This window comes from Protopterus annectens, chromosome 5.part1 (assembly GCF_019279795.1).
Source record: "Protopterus annectens isolate FY-2018-M chromosome 5.part1, PAN1.0, whole genome shotgun sequence".
Lineage (NCBI taxonomy): Eukaryota > Metazoa > Chordata > Ceratodontiformes > Protopteridae > Protopterus > Protopterus annectens.
The window spans coordinates 758,541,279-758,561,158 of record NC_056736.1 but is presented as its reverse complement, the minus strand read 5'-3'; the positions used below and the strand labels follow the sequence as shown (position 1 = coordinate 758,561,158).

The 19,880-nt window shown below is 43.5% G+C and overlaps 1 protein-coding gene across 1 annotated transcript in view; it reads right to left on the bottom strand.

Annotated features, from left to right (window-relative positions):
* Positions 1–6,622: 6,622 nt before the first annotated feature.
* LOC122803315 (lectin-like) overlaps positions 6,623–19,880 on the bottom strand; it is a 353,928-nt gene continuing 340,670 nt past the window's right edge. Inside the window, exon 6 of the mRNA XM_044072881.1 lies at positions 6,623–7,179. Coding sequence (XP_043928816.1) covers positions 7,094–7,179 — 86 coding nt within the window. The 3' untranslated portion in view covers positions 6,623–7,093. The remainder of the gene's footprint in view (positions 7,180–19,880) is intronic.

Here is a 19,880-nt window from a genome sequence, read left to right as displayed (position 1 = left end):
GAGCAAATGAGATGGGCCCAGAAGTAATTGTTTCAGTATATTTAATACTTGAGGAGTTTAAAAAAACATGTTTTATACACTAAAGAATGCTGTTTACATATTAGTCCATTAGCTGTATGAGCACAACATTTTAATATAATTTTTCTTTAACTGGGGTAACCAATACTGGTATGAATAAAATGGTGGTCTTAAAGCCAGTGATAAAATTACAACTTGTGATAAAATTACAACTTGACAAATTACTTTTGAACTTGTTATTTTACAATGTGTCCTATACATTATATATCTACAGAGACTGTTTGCTACTCATGCATTTTAATCTAGTATTAGACATTTTACACTGAGTTTTTTTTTGCATTTGCACATATAAAGACTGCAAGGTACATTTAGTCCAAACTACAAATTTAGTAACATTAACATCAAGCAATTGTTTTTGAAAATGTTTATGCCTCTTTAGAAGTATCTAGTGGTATTGCCACCAGTGGCATAACCTGCTATTTTAGGTATTAAACCCAACAATCAGAAACATTCATGGTTTTTGCATACCAACATTGTCTTGCCAAAAACATATTAAAATACAATAATAATTAGCATAATAGCTATTAGCAACTTGTAAGATATCTTGGCCTGTCAGGTTTAATCTGTTTACCAGTATTTCTAATGTACCAATACTTGTTTTTCCCTCCCCATAAAAGAATATTGTCAAAAGGGAATGAGATATTATTTTCTTTCAGACCCTTCTACAGCACTGCTTATACAGTCAGTGTAAAACTGAGAAAGTACCCTTCCCACTGTAGTATTGCATAGTTTCATAGTATAGTACTAGGCTATCTGCCCTAGGGCATTTATAAGCCTAGCCAAAGTGTATGTGGCTTTCGCCACCCCATGTAATGATACAAAAGTGTACAATTTAAATTAAATTTAGTTTACTGTGCCTCTATCTAGCAAAGACACAGAGATGACCCCCGGGGTAAACCTACGATCACCCATCCATTCCTCCAGATTTCTCTTGAAGAGAGTCAGTGAGGGGCTCTGCCTAACATGGACAGGTATCCTGTTCCAGAGTGCGGGAAGTCTCTGGGTTATGAATCTGTCCCTCCAGCATGTCCTATTCATATTTGTGCTGAGGTTTAGATCCTTATCTCTCGTGGCTCTGATGGATTTGGATTTTTTGAGGTGGAGCATGTCCATTAATTCTGAATTGGACATGGCCTTGTACGTAAGGCACAGATCACCTCTGAGCAGGTGGTATGCTACTGAATAGAGCTGGAGCTTTTTCAATCTGGCAGAATATGACATATGCTGGAGACCCTTGATCCTCTTGCTAAGGTACTTTTGGGGTCTCTCCAGCTGCTGCAGGTGCCAGGTGAGGTACATACCAAATGGGGCATTGTACTCAATCATAGGCCTGATAAGGGAGGAATATAAGGGTACAATGACATCCTTTGATCTAGATGTGAGTCCCTTCATGATAAGGTGGGCAAGGTAGAAGGTCTTTCTAACCACTTTGGCGACGTGGGCGTCAAATGAGAGATCACTGTCAACTTGGGTCCCCAGGTCTCTGATTACTTTTTCCGTACTTAATGGATTACCACCTATGTGGTAATTTGTGGATACTTTGTTTTTTCCAAAGGGGATGACTATACATTTTTTGGCATTTAGTTTAAGGCCATGACTCTGACACCAGTCATCTGTTTCTGTGAGGCCCTTCTGGAGGATGCATGTGTCGGCTGGTGTGTCGACTATGGCACCTAGTTTGCAGTCGTCTGCAAACTTTGTCAGCCACAATCCCCCTATGTTTGCCTGCACATCTGAGAAATAAATGCCGAACAAGAGGGGTCCCAAGACAGAGCCCTGTGGGACTCCACTTGTGACTGGCTTAGAGTCTGACATAGCTCCAGCTATTCTGACTTTGTGGGTTCAGTCCTTTAGCCAGTTTGCAACCCATCTTGTGACAAATGGGTTTACATTTAAGCTGTTGAGCTTGTCTATGATGCCTGAGTGGGGTATTGTGTCAAAGGCTTTTGCCAGATCCAGGTAGGCTGTATGAACTGCTTTGCCTTCATCGATGGCTCTATTGACTGTTTCAAAAAAGTCCACCAGGTTTAAAAGACAGGATCTGCCTTTTACAAAGCCGAACTGGGTAGGGTCAATTGTCTGTAGGTCCCCGATGTCTTTGTTTATGAGTTCCATAATGATCCTTTCCATTGCTTTGCAGACCAGGCTGGTCAAGCTTATGGGGCGGTAGTTTCCAGGGTCTGTAGAGGTGCCACCTTTATGGAGTGGGACCACTGTAGCTGTACGCCAGTGTTCAGGGACAGCTGTGAGAATAGAATGTAGGGCAGCCCAACACTTTGGTTACACAGTTGCTTTATTAGGTTACTAGCAAACTATGGACCTTTGTCTGATTTGATAATTTTTTTATAAAGTGTTTGCTGTTTACTACTACTAGTAGGTATTTATACCCTCCTGCATAATTTATTTGAACTGTATCTATACTATAGATCATTTGCTGGCTGTACTTGACGTAACTGAGATTTATTTACTTTTAACGTTTACCTACAAACAGATTATCAGTGACATGCATGCACAATTGTGACATTTTATTACAATTTCCAAATAGTGTTGCATGTGAACACTTTAACAATTATGTTTTAATAACAATAATGTTTTTGAAAAACACAAGTCACTTGTCTGGCAATCAGTCTTGTTTTTTTACCTTATCTGCCCAACATTTCCTGTAACTATTCATCCAGCCTGGGAAGGTCTGAGCTCACATTTTAGACTCTGTAGACTAAGACTCCCTTTTAGCATTTTTCTTTTAATCATTCATTAATATACTTGCAGCTTGATAGTAGAATGCAGTTATAAAACACTTAAAATTATAAGTATTTGTGATTTGCATAACTATGCATTTATACTAGCTTACATATTTTTTAACTTGCATTTCAATATTTTTTATTTATTTATTTAACTGCCCTGCCATTTACTTTGCAAGGACTACTTGACTAATACCATCTGTGATTTTATTTCTTTTAAATTGTCTATCAGAGCTTTAATTGTTTGGTGTGGTGTTATTATACAATTATAAAAAAATGTAAAAAAAAAAAAACAAAATAGATATTAGCTTAACTAACACATTTATATTTATATTATTTATATTTGCTGTTGCCTGCCCTTTGCTTTTGTGCATTTTAACAGATGTACTTTAGATGAAAAGAAAATACATGCATGTCAGTCTTGTGGCTTCAGATTTTTACTGTTATTAACTACTCTCATTTGATTTTTATGCACTAGATCTGTTTTGTTTACCTTTTGTGCTATGAGAATGGCAGTCATACACTTTACTTTACTGTAGTAATGATAAATGTATTGCTTTAACTGAATGAAAATTTTAAAACATTTGAGAATTATTTGGTCATACATTAGATTAAGTATCAACAAGAACAAGTATATTGTAAAATATATATATTTTTTCTACACATTAGCTGTAGTTTCCTACCCTTTTGCAATGTTTTCTTAAGCTCAGCTGTTGCATGCAGGAAGTCAGTCTTTGTCAGTTCAACTAATTTCTTTTCTTTATCCTGTAACTGTTGTTTAAGAGTTTCCTGTAATGCTGCATGGGCTGCCCGATATTTCTCAGTAATCTTTTTTGCTGAATCTAAAACTCCTATGCACTTTTGAAAAAATGTTTATATAACTTGTCTAAACTTCCTGAACTCATTGTGTCTGTCTTTTAAAAGTTGATCAAATTCAAGATGTACTAGAGTTTCTGTCATAACTAATTTGACTGCTGCTGTAACTCTGAAATAAACCTTTCACATGTGGTGACAGGACATAACTGTTCAACATCTGAATATAATGTAAGCATATTAATTTTTCCTGGTTCTTTACCATTAAAATATTTGTCTGTACAGTATAACCTTTGAATAATGGCATGCACTGTATTTTTATGACATTGTACACAGAAAGCAGTTTCATATGATTTACACAATCAACATTTGTCATACCACATACGATTTTGTTTGAGATACCAGTCAAATATTGTAATACATTTGCATAATGCCTTATTAGCAACTTGCCCTGATAATATTTTACATTTTCTAATATGCTGTGTATCCCAACACAGTATTCTGTTATAATCACCTCTACTGGCATCCATACTGTATGTAGCACAGAAAAATGTTCTTACCAGTCAACAGGGAGGCAGATGGCCAGGCTGCTTTACTGTAGATGGTTGAAATGTCTCTGCAGTCACTTGTGAGGTTGGTAAAGCAAAACTCACAGTTTCAGTCTTGTACTTTGTTCTTTTACCTTTCTTGGAGAATCGTATGGCACTGCTCACTTTCCTGTATTGCAGTCTCACTCTGGATTCAGATATCTGAGAAACTGTACTTTTGCAAACTATAGAAACTGTAGAAAACTGAAGTACTCAACATAAATATTAGTTACTGTGCTTTTACTAGAGTGACCTTATACAAGGCATCAGCACACCCTCTGTCTTTGGTTACAAGCCAGGGTAACCACTGAAAATTTTCATTTATTTAGCTGTTGCTTCTGTGTTGTGCTGTACTGGAATTTGATGAACTGGACTCAAAGTCTTCTTAAGACACAAAGTCTTGCTGGCTATTTACTGCTGAATCAGAGACACAGAGTTTTGCACAGCTGCATCTGTAGTCTGTTTAAAGCACCAAGCCTTCTATATTGCACACTGATAAAGAAGTATATTTTATAGCACAATACTATTTCACTATAAGCACAGTTACTAATAAATAACTTATTTTATAACAAACAAGACGTATGACTGTGGTCTACAAATTTAATGTGCAAAGTTTTTCCTTCACAACTGACATGGACAATGGATTTATGGCTTTCCATTCTCCCGTTACCTCGGAACCTAAGTTCCTACAAAATACCTCTAACATAGTTTAGTATAAAGTCCTATATACCCTTTTTGTCATGCACTTCAAAACCTGTTTTTCTCTTGGTATCTTTTTTGGGCTTTTGTGGGAAATCACGTAATGTCTGTTTTTAGACTTTTCTATTGTTCTTTTGTGAAACCATTTAAGCACTTCTGCTGATGTGAGAATTTGCCTTTTAAAATTGTTCTCTATTGATTCTATAAAAAGCCATGTCCATTTATCTGCGAGATATTACGTCAAGCTTTTCTTAATATTGTGACAAACATGTCTTTTAGAAAATATCTTGAGGAAAACATGTAAAAACATGTCCATTGACAGAAGTCTGTAAGGAAACATCTGTGAGAACCTAACTGCTCAGGAAATATCTTGTGTCCATTAATAGATCTGCAAACATGAGAAAAGCATGTAATACTTGCTTTCCAGAATTGCTTGTTAGGCTTTTTTTTCTGATGCTGTGAAGAAGCATGTCTGTTATACATATAATATGGATTCCCATTTTACATTGTTAAACTCTCTCTCTCTCTCTGTATATATATATATATATATATATATATATATATATATATATATATATATATATATATATATATATATTCAAGCAAACTTTTTAATTCTATGCTTTATCTTTCAGCATATTTACAGCAGAATTAATTCCAATCTTTTATTCATTGTTCAATACACTCTAACATGAAAGTCTATCAGTTATTACGTGTCTTCCTCATGCATCTTCCTGCTCTTCCTTATTTCCTCTAACTCTTCCCACTCATCTCTGTCACTATCTTCCTCCTCTTCCTTTCTTACTTAAATCCAAGTCACTCAACATTTAACTCTCCATTCCCATCCTAAGATCAACAAAGAGGATTATGACTGGGTCTCCAATTAGAACTAGGATGTATTGGGTTCGAGGCATGGATGTCAAGAAATTTACATCAAGAGCAAAGTTCAGTAGGTGATTGACATCCGTGTTGGGATTACATAACAACTTGGGTTTGATCAGAGAGATACAGTTGTAATTCTTTGAAGTGTATGAAGATTTATCTGCTGCCATATGCTACAAAAGCTGTAGTACTGAGTGTTTTATACATTTGAAAGAATTTACCACTGCCACACAGGCAGCAGCCATCACAGAAGGTTAAAGAAAAGTTGTTAAGAAGGAAAAGAAAAAAGTCTGAAGGAAATCTTAGAAAAAAAGAAAATAAACACAGTCCAAATTAAGAGTTTGACAACTTTCTGCCACTGTTCTGTAATGGCCCCAACAGCTGTTAATGCTAGAGTGCAGGGGCACAGCTGAACACTGATGAGGGGTGCTTAACAGAAACGTGTTAAGTACCTTTCTGATATCAGACAAGTGCTTGACAAGCCTGAGTTCTCCCTGCATTTGGAGTGTAATTCAATTTCTTCATGCACTATAACTGCATTTTAAATTGCTTATTGTACACAGCTTCTATAGCCTTCATGTGCATAGTATTATTAATGATACACCAGTTTTTTTACCTGTGATATATTTGGTTGTAAACTGTATTACTTCATAGAGTTTTTCACCATGGTATTCTCCTGAAATGGGGTTAACACCCCCAGTTAACAAATGGATATAAATAAATACACATGTACATACATGCGTGCATACAACCATAAATAAAATACAATAAAACATATTCATGTATGCAGAGAAGACTGTAAATGACACAATTTTGTTTGCACAATAACATATTTTATTATTTCCAATCAGCTTCAAAGTATTTTGTAATGTTTTGTTAGATATCAATCACTCTTTATTACAGAATAATGAAAATATCTAGCACATAACATCGTCAGAATGCACAAAGCAAAGCAAACAATCAGCAAAATTGGTGACCTCCTAAGAAATCCTTTCTTCTGAGACAGAAAAAGAGACCATTAACAACAATCATGAATGTCATCACTTCTAAGAAGAAGCTGGTTTGTTTTAGATTCATAAATTCCTTGAATCAATGTCTTACCGTTTAAGACAGACAACAAACTAATAACAAACTTTGCTCTTCCAAGTTAAGTACACACCAGCCCTTCTTTAATAGCAATGTAAGAAACATTATTTGCAATAAAATGGATCAGATTCTCTGAGCCGCAGTTAGCTACCCCATTGTCAACAACAATGAATCAGGCATGTGACACAAAGCAGAGACAGATGCGCATTATCTTGAGTGACTCTTTTGTTGTTCAGTTTTACAGACAAAAGGTCTGCGTATGTTGCAGTCCACATCATGCCAGTATCCTGGTTCTAAAATGGGAGAGAAACAAAGATTTCTAAAGTCAGGAACAGAAAAAAATATAAATAAATAAATAAATAAATAATTCAAATGTGCATGGTGTGTGTGTGTGTGTGTGTGTGTGTGTGTGTGTGTGTGTGTGTGTGTGTGTGTGTGTGTGTGTGTGTGTCTCTCTTTCTCTCTGTATATCTAAGTATATCAGTGTGCATGTATATATCCATATCTCTGTGTTTATCTGTGTGTACGTATATCTGAATATATGTGCTTTTGTATATGTGTGTGCGTATGTGTATCTATTTGTATGTATATATTTTGTTTTTCTGTGCATTCTGTGATAGACTAATATCCTGTCCATTATTGATCTTTGTTTTCCATCACTATCTGTCATGAACTCTGATTATAATAGTTTTGGCATTCTGAGCTAGTAGGATTGCAATTATGCTTTGAGGACTTGTCCAGTTTAACAAGACAGGATTTATACACATTTGTTACTGTGCAGATAATGTAAGAAGAACTGTTTTACGTGCAGCTCAGGTAAGATCAATAAAAACTTTTACTTTTGTTTTTTTGTGTTTATAATACACAGAAAGAATTTAACAGAATCTTGTAGGATTATAGTTTACTTTTCTAAAACAAATAATTTAACTCTGAATTTCTTGCTGTGACTTCTTCTCTTTATAAAAGGTCTAGAGGTTGCATTTAAATCATATTTTCAGTGTTCATTCCTTTGCTTCAAACAAAATAAAGGAGTTTGCTATCCCTTCAAGATTTACTCTGTTGTTTGTATCACTGACTCACAAAACATGACTAACATAGTTGTAGGACATACTGAAAAGAAATTGTATCTGTTTGAAGATGATCTTTGGGATTCATATAAGGCTCTAGCAAGAGCCATATGGCTTGCACTACAAAGGCCCTTTCAGTGTAATATTTCTAAACACAATTCAGGAACATGATGGCATTGATGAGGTAGACCTCATTACTGGCTAATTTGCCTGCTTCCTGAATAGCAGGAACTAAGACGATGTTCAGATTATGGCTGACCTGCATGTCACAGTCATACCTTGCTGTTCCTGGAGGCAATGGAATCCCTTCTCCAGTCACTCTCTCCCATGCACACAAGTCATGTATGAACAGGTGCACGCACGCACGCACGCATGCACACACACACACACACACACACACACACACACACACACACACACACACACACACACACACACACACACACACTATACAGTTCCCAGACCCATTACTCCACTCCTGTTACCTCCATCCCATAACACTTTAGTACCATTACAGCACTTCACAAGGGTTAACCCTGGTGGTCTAGTGTACTCCCAATCCTCCAATTCCCATTAACAATGTAGGTGCCATTATGGCACTCTGAAGAGTCAGACCTGGAGCTATAGTGGATATAACCATCCCTTATCTCTATAAATATTGCTGCCATTACAGCACTTAAGTGTAATCCCTGATCTCTGGTGGATTACCCTCAACTTCTGATCCCCATAGTAATGTATGTGCCTTAGGACACTTTCAGGAGTATTCCCTGGTGGCTGGTGTGTCCTTCTATCCCCTCATCCCCTTAGTAACGTTGGTGTCATTATAGCACTTTAAAGGCTCATCCCTGGTGTCTGGTGGATCCCCCCAACCCTGATTCCAGTAGTAACATTGATGATATTATGGCAATTAAGAATGTGTCTAGTGTTCCCACCCCATTCCCATCATGCTGTTCTGTACCTTAGCTCACCGTTTACTGATATTTAGTGCACCCCCATCCCTGTAGTAATGGTAGTGCTAGTACAGTACAGCAGAACATGTATCCCCCCTCCCCCTGTCCCTGTAGTAATGGTAGTGCTAGTACAGTACAGCAGAACATGCATCCCTCCACCCCCAATCCCTTTAGTAATGGTAGTGCTAGTACAGTGCAGCAGAACATGTATTCCCCCACCCCCATCCCTCTAGTAATGGTAGTGCCAGTACAGTACAGCAGAACATGTATCCCCCCTCCCCCAGTCCCTGTAGTAATGGTAGTGCTAGTACAGTACAGCAGAACATGCATCCCCCCACCCCCAATCCCTTTAGTAATGGTAGTGCTAGTAGAGTGCAGCAGAACATGTATTTCCCCACCCCCATCCCTCTAGTAACGGTAGTGCTAGTACAGTACAGCAGAACATGTATCCCCCCACCCCCATCCCTGTAGTAATGGTAGTGCTAGTACAGTACAGCAGAACATGTATCCCCCCACCCCCATCCCTGTAGTAATGGTAGTGCTGATACAGTACAGCAGAATATGTATCCACCTCCCCCAGTCCTTGAAGTAATGGTAGTGCTAGTACAGTACAGCAGAACATGTATCCCCCCACCCCTAGTAATGGCAGTGCTAGTACAGTAGAGCAGAACAGGTATTCCCCCACCCCCATCCCTGTAGTAATGGTAGTGCTAGTACAGTACAGCAGAACATGTATCCCCCTCCCCCAGTCCTTGTAGTAATGGTAGTGCTAATACAGTACAGCAGAACATGTATCCCCCTCCCCATCCCTGTAGTAATGGTAGTGCTAGTACAGTACAGCAGAACATGTATCCTCCCTCCCCCATCCCTGTAGTAATGGTAGTGCTAGTACAGTACAGCAGAACATGTATCCCCCCACTCCCATCCCTGCAGTAATGGTAGTGCTAGTACAGTACAGCAGAACATGTATCCCCCCACCCCCATCCCTGTAGTAATGGTAGTGCTAGTACAGTACAGCAGAACATGTATCTCCCCACCACCATCCCTGTAGTAATGGTAGTGCTAGTACAGTACAGCAGAACATATATCGCCCAACCGCATCCCTGTAGTAATGGTAGTGCTAGTACAGTGCAGCAGAACATGTACCCCCCTCCCCCATCCCTGTAGTAATGGTAGTGCTAGTACAGTACAGCAGAACATGTATCCCCCACCCCCATCCCTGTAGTAATGGTAGTACAGTACAGCAGAACATGTATCCCCCCACCCCCATCCCTGTAGTAATGGCAGTGCTAGTACAGTACAACAGAACATGTATCCTCCCACCCCCATCCTGTAGTAATTGCAGTGCTAGTACAGTACAGCAGAACATGTATCCCCCCTCCCCCAGTCCTTGAAGTTAATGGTAGTGCTAGTACAGAACAGCAGAACATGTATCCCCCCACCCCCATCCCTATAGTAATGGTAGTGCTAGTACAGTACAGCAGAACATGTACCCCCCTCCTCCATCCCTGTAGTAATGGTAGTGCTAGTACAGTACAACAGAACATGTATCCCCCCACCCCCATCCCTGTAGTAATGGTAGTGCTAGTACAGTACAGCAGAACATGTATCCCCCCACCCCCATCCCTATAGTAATGGTAGTGCTAGTACAGTACAGCAGAACATGTATCCCCCCACCCCCATCCCTGTAGTAATGGCAGTGCTAGTACAGTACAACAGAACATGTATCCTCCCACCCCCATCCTGTAGTAATTGCAGTGCTAGTACAGTACAGCAGAACATGTATCCCCCCTCCCCCAGTCCTTGAAGTTAATGGTAGTGCTAGTACAGAACAGCAGAACATGTATCCCCCCACCCCCATCCCTATAGTAATGGTAGTGCTAGTACAGTACAGCAGAACATGTACCCCCCTCCTCCATCCCTGTAGTAATGGTAGTGCTAGTACAGTACAACAGAACATGTATCCCCCCACCCCCATCCCTGTAGTAATGGTAGTGCTAGTACAGTACAGCAGAACATGTATCCCCCCACCCCCATCCCTGTAGTAATGGTAGTGCTAGTACAGTAGAGCAGAACATGTATCCCCTCTCCCCCAGTTCTTGTAGTAATGGTAGTGCTAGTACAGTACAGCAGAACATGTTTCCCCCCACCTCCAGTCCATGTAGTAATGGTGGTGCTGGTACAGTACAGCAGAACATGTATCCCCCCACCCCCAGTCCTCGTAGTAATGGTAGTGCGAGTACAGTACAGCAGAACATGTATCCCCCACCCCCAGTCCTCGTAGTAATGGTAGTGCTAGTAAAGTACAGCAGAACATGTATCCCCCACCCCCATCCCTGTAGTAATGGTAGTGCTAGTACAGTACAACAGAACATGTATCCCCCCACCCCCATCCCTGTAGTAATGGTAGTACAGTACAGCAGAACATGTATCCCCCCACCGCCAGTTCTCATAGTAATTCTAGTGCTAGTACAGTAAAGCAGAACATGTATCCCCCACCCCCATCCCTGTAGTAGTGGTAGTGCTAGTACAGTACAGCAGAAACTTGTATCCCCCCACCCTCATCCATGTAGTAATGGTAGTGCTAGTACAGTACAGCAGAACATGTATCCCCCACCCCCATCCCTGTAGTAATGGTAGTGCTAGTACAGTACAACAGAACATGTATCCTCCCACCCCCATCCCTGTAGTAATTGCAGTGCTAGTACAGTACAGCAGAACATGTATCCCCCTCCCCCAGTCCTTGAAGTTAATGGTAGTGCTAGTACAGTACAGCAGAACATGTATCCCTCACCCCCATCCCTGTAGTAATGGTAGTGCTAGTACAGTACAGCAGAACATGTATCCCCCCACCCCCATCCCTGTAGTAATGGTAGTGCTAGTACAGTACAGCAGAACATGTATCCCCCCACCCCCATCCCTGTAGTAATGGTAGTACAGTACAGCAGAACATGTATCCCCCCACCGCCAGTTCTCATAGTAATTCTAGTGCTAGTACAGTACAGCAGAACATGTATCCCCCACCCCCATCTCTGTAGTAGTGGTAGTGCTAGTACAGTACAGCAGAAACTTGTAACCCCCCACCCTCATCCATGTAGTAATGGTAGTGCTAGTACAGTACAGCAGAACATGTATCCCCCACCCCCATCCCTGTAGTAATGGTAGTGCTAGTACAGTACAGCAGAACATGTATCCCCCCACCCCCATCCCTGTAGTAATTGTAGTGCTAGTACGGTACAACAGAACATGTATCCTCCCACCCCATCCCTGAAGTAATTGCAGTGCTAGTACAGTAAAGCAGAACATGTATCCCCCCTCCCCCAGTCCTTGAAGTTAATGGTAGTGCTAGTACAGAACAGCAGAACATGTATCCCCTCACCCCCATCCCTATAGTAATGGTAGTGCTAGTACAGTAGAGCAGAACATGTACCCCCCTCCTCCATCCCTGTAGTAATGGTAGTGCTAGTACAGTACAGCAGAACATGTATCCCCCCACCCCCATCCCTTTAGTAATGGTAGTGCTAGTACAGTACAGCAGAACATGTATCCCCTCTCCCCCAGTCCTTGTAGTAATGGTAGTGCTAGTACAGTACAGCAGAACATGAATCCCCCCACCCCCATCCCTTTAGTAATGGTAGTGCTAGTACAGTACCGCAGAACATGAATCCCCTCTCCCCCAGTTCTTGTAGTAATGGTAGTGCTAGTACAGTACAGCAGAACATGTTTCCCCCCACCCCCAGTCCATGTAGTAATGGTGGTGCTGGTACAGTACAGCAGAACATGTATCCCCCCACCCCCAGTCCTCGTAGTAATGGTAGGGCGAGTACAGTACAGCAGAACATGTATCCCCCACCCCCAGTCCTCGTAGTAATGGTAGTGCTAGTACAGTACAGCAGAACATGTATCCCCCACCCCCATCCCTGTAGTAATGGTAGTGCTAGTACAGTACAGCAGAACATGTTTCCCCCCACCCCCAGTCCATGTAGTAATGGTGGTGCTGGTACAGTACAGCAGAACATGTATCCCCCCACCCCCAGTCCTCGTAGTAATGGTAGGGCGAGTACAGTACAGCAGAACATGTATCCCCCACCCCCAGTCCTCGTAGTAATGGTAGTGCTAGTACAGTACAGCAGAACATGTATCCCCCCACCCCCATCCCTGTAGTAATGGAAGTGCTAGTACAGTACAACAGAACATGTACCCCCGTCCTTCAATCCTTGTAGTAATTGTAGTGCTAGTACAGTACAGCAGAACATGTATCCCCCCACCCCCCATTCTTGTAGTAATGGTAGTGCTAGTACAGTACAGCAGAACATGTATCCCCCCACCCCCATCCCTGTAGTAAAGGTAGTACTAGTACAGTACAGCAGAACATGTATCCCCCACCCCCATCCCTGTAGTAATGGCAGTGCTAGTAGAGTACAGCAGAACATGTATCCCTCCACTACCCATCCCTGTAGTAATGGTAGTGCTAGTACAGTACAGCAGAACATGTATCCCCCCTTCCCCAGTCCTTGTAGTAATAGTAGTGCTAGTACAGTACAGCAGAACATGTATCCCCCCACCCCCAGTCCTTGTAGTAATGGTAGTGCTAGTACAGTACAACAGAACATGTATCTCCCACCCCCATCCATGTACCAATGGTAGTGCTAGTACAGTACAGCAAAACATGTATCCCCCACCCCCATCCTTGTAGTAATGGTAGAGCTAGTACATTACAGCAGATCATGTACCCCCTCCCCCAATCCTTATAGTAATGGCAGTGCTAGTACAGTACAGCAGAGCATGTATCCCCCAACCCCCATCCCTGTAGTAATGGTAGTGCTAGTACAGTACAGCAGAACATGTATCCCCTCACCCCCATCCCTGTAGTAATGGTAGTGCTGATACAGTACAGCAGAACATGTATCCCCCCACCCCCATCCCTGCAGTAATGGCAGTGCTAGTAGAGTACAGCAGAACATGTACCCCCCATCCCTGTAGTAATGGTAGTACTAGTACAGTACAGCAGAACATGTATACCCCTCCCCCATCCCTGTAGTAGTGGTAGTGCTAGTACAGTACAGCAGAACATGTATCCCCCCACCCCCATCCATGTAGTAATGGTAGTGCTAGTACAGTACAGCAGAACATGTATCCCCCCACCCCCATCCCTGTAGTAATGGTAGTGCTAGTACAGTACAGCAGAACATGTATCCCCCCTCCCCCAGTGCTTGAAGTTAATGGTAGTGCTATTACAGTACAGCAGAACATGTATGCCCCCTCCCCCATCCCTGTAGTAATGGTAGTGCTTGTACAGTACAGCAGAACTTGTATCCCCACTCCGCCAGTCCTTGTAGTAATGGTAGTGCTAGTACAATCCAGCAGAAAATGTATCCCCCTCCCCTAGTCCTTGTAGTAATGGTAGTGCTAATACAGTACAGCAGAACATGTATCCCCCCACCCCCATCCCTATAGTAATGGTAGTGCTAGTACAGTACAGCAGAACATGAATCCCCCCACCCCCATCCCTGTAGTAATGGAAGTGCTAGTACAGTACAGCAGAACATGTATCCCTCACCCCCATCCCTGTAGTAATGGTAATGCTAGTACAGTACAGCAGAACATGTATTGCCCCACCCCAGTCCTCGTAGTAATGGTAGTGTTAGTACAGTACAGCAGAACATGTACCCCACCACCCCCAGTCCTCGTAGTAATGGTAGTGTGAGTACAGTACAGCAGAACATGTACCCCCCCACCCCCAGTCCTTGTAGTAATGTTAGTGCTAGTACAGTACAGCAGAACATGTATCCCCCCACCCCCATCCCTGTAGTAATGGTAGTGCTAGTACAGTACAGCAGAACATGTATCCCCCCTCCCCCAGTCCTAGTAGTAATGGTAGTGCTAGAACAGTACAGCAGAACATTTATCTCCCACCCCCATCCCTGTACTAATGGTAGTGCTAGTACAGTACAGCAGAACATGTACCCCCGTCCCCCAATCCTTGTAGTAATGGTAGTGCTACTACAGTACAGTAGAACATGTATCCCCCCACCCCACATTCTTGTAGTAATGGTAGTGCTAGTACAGTACAGCAGAACATGTATCCCCCCACCCCCATCCCTGTAGTAATGGTAGTGCTAGTACAGTACAGCAGAACATGTATCCCCCCACCCCCATCCCTGTAGTAATGGTAGTGCTAGTACAGTACAGCAGAACATGAATCCCCCCTTCCCCAGTCCTTGTAGTAATAGTAGTGCTAGTACAGTACAGCAGAACATGTTTCCCCCCTCCCCCAGTCCTTGTAGTAATGGTAATGCTAGTACAGTACAACAGAACATGTATCTCCCACCCCCATCCATGTAGTAATGGTAGTGCTAGTACAGTACAGCAGAACATGTATCCCCCACCCCCATCTGTGTATTAATGGTAGTGCTAGTACAGTACAGGAGAACATGTACCCCCCTCCGCCAATCCTTGTAGTAATGGTAGTGCTAGTACAGTACAGCAGAACATGTATCCCCCCACCCCCATCCCTGTAGTAATGGTAGTTCTAGTACAGTACAGCAGAACATGTATCCCCCACCCCCATTCCTGTAGTAATGGTAGTGCTAGTACAGTACAGCAGAACATGTATCCCCCCCACCCCCATCCCTGTAGTAATGGTAGTGATAGTACAGTACAGCAGAACATGTATCCCCTCACCCCCATCCCTGTAGCAATGGTAGTGATAGTACAGTACAGCAGAACATGTATCCTCCCACCACCAGTCCTCATAGTAATGGTAGTGCTAGTACAGTACAGCAGAACATGTATCCCCCCAACCCCATCCCTGTAGTAATGGTAGTGCTAGTACAGTACAGCAGAACATGTATCCCCCACCCCCATTCCTGTAGTAATGGTAGTGCTAGTACAGTACAGCAGAACATGTATCCTCCCACCCCCATCCCTGCAGTAATTGTAGTGCTAGTACAGTACAGCAGAACATGTATCCCCCATCCCCCAGTCCTTGAAGTTAACGGTAGTGCTAGTACAGTACAGCAGAACATGTATGCCCCCTCCCCCATCCCTGTAGTAATGGTAGTGCTTGTACAGTTCAGCAGAACTTGTATCCCCACTCCGCCAGTCCTTGTAGTAATGGTAGTGCTAGTACAATCCAGCAGAAAATGTATCCCCCCACTCCCATCCCTATAGTAATGGTAGTTCTAGTACAGTACAGCAGAACATGAATTCCCCCACCCCCATCCCTGTAGTAATGGAAGTGCTAGTACAGTACAGCAGAACATGTATCCCCCACCCCCATCCCTGTAGTAATGGAAGTGCTAGTACAGAACAGCAGAACATGTATCACCCCACCCCAGTCCTCGTAGTAATGGTAGTGCGAGTACAGTACAGCAGAACATGTACCCCCCCACCCCCAGTCCTCGTAGTAATGGTAGTGCTAGTACAGTACAGCAGAACATGTATCCCTCCACCCCCATCCCTGTAGTAATGGTAGTGCTAGTACAGTACAGCAGAACATGAATCCCCCCTTCCCCAGTCCTTGTAGTAATGGTAGTGCTAGTACAGTACAACAGAACATGTATCTCCCACCCCCATCCATGTAGTAATGGTAGTGCTAGTACAGTACAGCAGAACATGTATCCCCCACCCCCATCTCTGTATTAATGGTAGTGCTAGTACAGTACAGGAGAACATGTATTCCCCCAACCCCCATCCCTGTAGTAATGGTAGTGCTAGTACAGTACAGCAGAACATGTTTCACCCCACCTCCAGTCCATGTAGTAATGTTGGTGCTGGTACAGTACAGCAGAACATGTATCGCCCCACCCCAGTCCTCGTAGTAATGGTAGTGTGAGTACAGTACAGCAGAACATGTACCCCCCCACCCCCAGTCCTCGTAGTAATGGTAGTGCTAGTACAGGACAGCAGAACATGTATCCCCCACCATCATCCCTGTAGTAATGGTAGTGCTAGTACAGGACAGCAGAACATGTATCCCCCCACCCCCATCCCTGTAGTAATGGTAGTGCTAGTACAGTACAGCAGAAAATGTATCCCCCCCACCCCCATCCCTGTAGTAATGGTAGTGATAGTACAGTACAGCAGAACATGTACCCCCCCACCCCCAGTCCTCGTAGTAATGGTAGTGCTAGTACAGGACAGCAGAACATGTATCCCCCACCATCATCCCTGTAGTAATGGTAGTGCTAGTACAGGACAGCAGAACATGTATCCCCCCACCCCCATCCCTGTAGTAATGGTAGTGCTAGTACAGTACAGCAGAAAATGTATCCCCCCCACCCCCATCCCTGTAGTAATGGTAGTGATAGTACAGTACAGCAGAACATGTATCCCCCACCATCATCCCTGTAGTAATGGTAGTGCTAGTACAGTACAGCTGAACATGTATCCCCCCTCCCCCAGTCCTTGTAGTAATGGTAGTGCTAGTACAGTACAGCGGAACATTTATCTCCCACCCCCATCCCTGTAGTAATGGTAGTGCTAGTACAGTACAGCAGAACATGTATTCCCCCACCCCCATTCCTGTAGTAATGGTAGTGCTAGTACAGTACAGCAGAACATGTATCCTCCCACCACCAGTCCTCATAGTAATGGTAGTGCTAGTATAGTACAGTAGAACATGTATCCCCCCACCCCACATTCTTGTAGTAATGGTAGTGCCAGTACAGTACAGCAGAACATGTATCCCCCACCCCCATCCCTGTAGTAATGGTAGTGCTAGTACAGTACAGCTGAACATGTATCCCCTCTCCCCCAGTCCTTGTAGTAATGGTAGGGCTAGTACAGTACAGCAGAACATGTATTCCCCCACCCCCATCCCTGTAGTAATGGTAGTGCTAGTACAGTACGGCAGAACATGTATCCCCCCACCCCCATCCCTGTAGTAATGGTAGTGCTTGTACAGTTCAGCAGAACTTGTATCCCCACTCCGCCAGTCCTTGTAGTAAGGGTAGTGCTAGTACAATCCAGCAGAAAATGTATCCCCCTCCCCTAGTCCTTGTAGTAATGGTAGTGCTAATACAGTACAGCAGAACATGTATCGCCCCACCCCAGTCCTCGTAGTAATGGTAGTGTGAGTACAGTACAGCAGAACATGTATCCCCCCACCCCCATCCCTATAGTAATGGTAGTGCTAGTACAGTACAGCAGAACATGAATCCCCCCACCCCCATCCCTGTAGTAATGGAAGTGCTAGTACAGGACAGCAGAACATGTATCCCCCCCAGCCCCATCCCTGTAGTAATGGAAGTGCTAGTACAGTACAGCAGAACATGTATCCCCCACCCCCAGTCCATGTAGTAATGTTGGTGCTGGTACAGTACAACAGAACATGTATCCCCCCCAGCCCCATCCCTGTAGTAATGGTAGTGCTACTTCAGTACAGCAGAACATGTATCCCCCCTCCCCCAGTCCTTGTAGTAATGGTAGTGCTAGTACAGTACAGCAGAACATTTATCTCCCACCCCCATCCCTGTACTAATGGTAGTGCTAGTACAGTACAGCAGAACATGTATCCCCGTCCCCCAATCCTTGTAGTAATGGTAGTGCTACTACAGTACAGCAGAACATGTATCCCCCCACCCAACATTCTTGTAGTAATGGTAGTGATAGTACAGTACAGCAGAACATGTATCCCCCCACCCCCATCCCTGTAGTAATGGTAGTGCTAGTACAGGACAGCAGAACATGTACCCCCAACCCCCATCCCTGTAGTAATGGAAGTGCTAGTACAGTACAGCAGAACATGTATCCCCCAACCCCCATCCCTGTAGTAATGGAAGTGCTAGTACAGTACAGCAGAACATGTGTCCCCCAACCCCCATCCCTGTAGTAATGGTAGTGCTTGTACAGTTCAGCAGAACTTGTATCCCCACTCCGCCAGTCCTTGTAGTAAGGGTAGTGCTAGTACAATCCAGCAGAAAATGTATCCCCCCTCCCCTAGTCCTTGTAGTAATGGTAGTGCTAATACAGTACAGCAGAACATGTATCCCCCCACCCCCATCCCTATAGTAATGGTAGTGCTAGTACAGTACAGCAGAACATGAATCCCCCCACCCCCATCCCTGTAGTAATGGAAGTGCTAGTACAGTACAGCAGAACATGAATCCCCCCACCCCCATCCCTGTAGTAATGGAAGTGCTAGTACAGTACAGCAGAACATGTATCCCCCACCCCCAGTCCATGTAGTAATGTTGGTGCTGGTACAGTACAGCAGAACATGAATCCCCCCACCCCCATCCCTGTAGTAATGGTAGTGCTAGTACAGTACAGCAGAACATGAATCCCCCCACCCCCATCCCTGTAGTAATGGAAGTGCTAGTACAGTACAGCAGAACATGTATCCCCCACCCCCAGTCCATGTAGTAATGTTGGTGCTGGTACAGTACAGCAGAACATGTATCCCCCCCAGCCCCATCCCTGTAGTAATGGTAGTGCTACTTCAGTACAGCAGAACATGTATCCCCCCTCCCCCAGTCCTTGTAGTAATGGTAGTGCTAGTACAGTACAGCAGAACATTTATCTCCCACCCCCATCCCTGTACTAATGGTAGTGCTAGTACAGTACAGCAGAACATGTATCCCCGTCCCCCAATCCTTGTAGTAATGGTAGTGCTACTACAGTACAGCAGAACATGTATCCCCCCACCCAACATTCTTGTAGTAATGGTAGTGCTAGTACAGTACAGCAGAACATGTATCCCCCCACCCCCATCCCTGTAGTAATGGTAGTGCTAGTACAGTACAGCAGAACATGTATCCCCCAACCCCCATCCCTGTAGTAATGGAAGTGCTAGTACAGTACAGCAGAGCATGTATCCCCCAACCCCCATCCCTGTAGTAATGGTAGTGCTAGTACAGTACAGCAGAACATGTGTCCTCCCACCACCAGTCCTCATAGTAATGGTAGTGCTAGTATAGTACAGCAGAACATGTATCCCCCACCCCCATCCCTGTAGTAATGGTAGTGCTATTA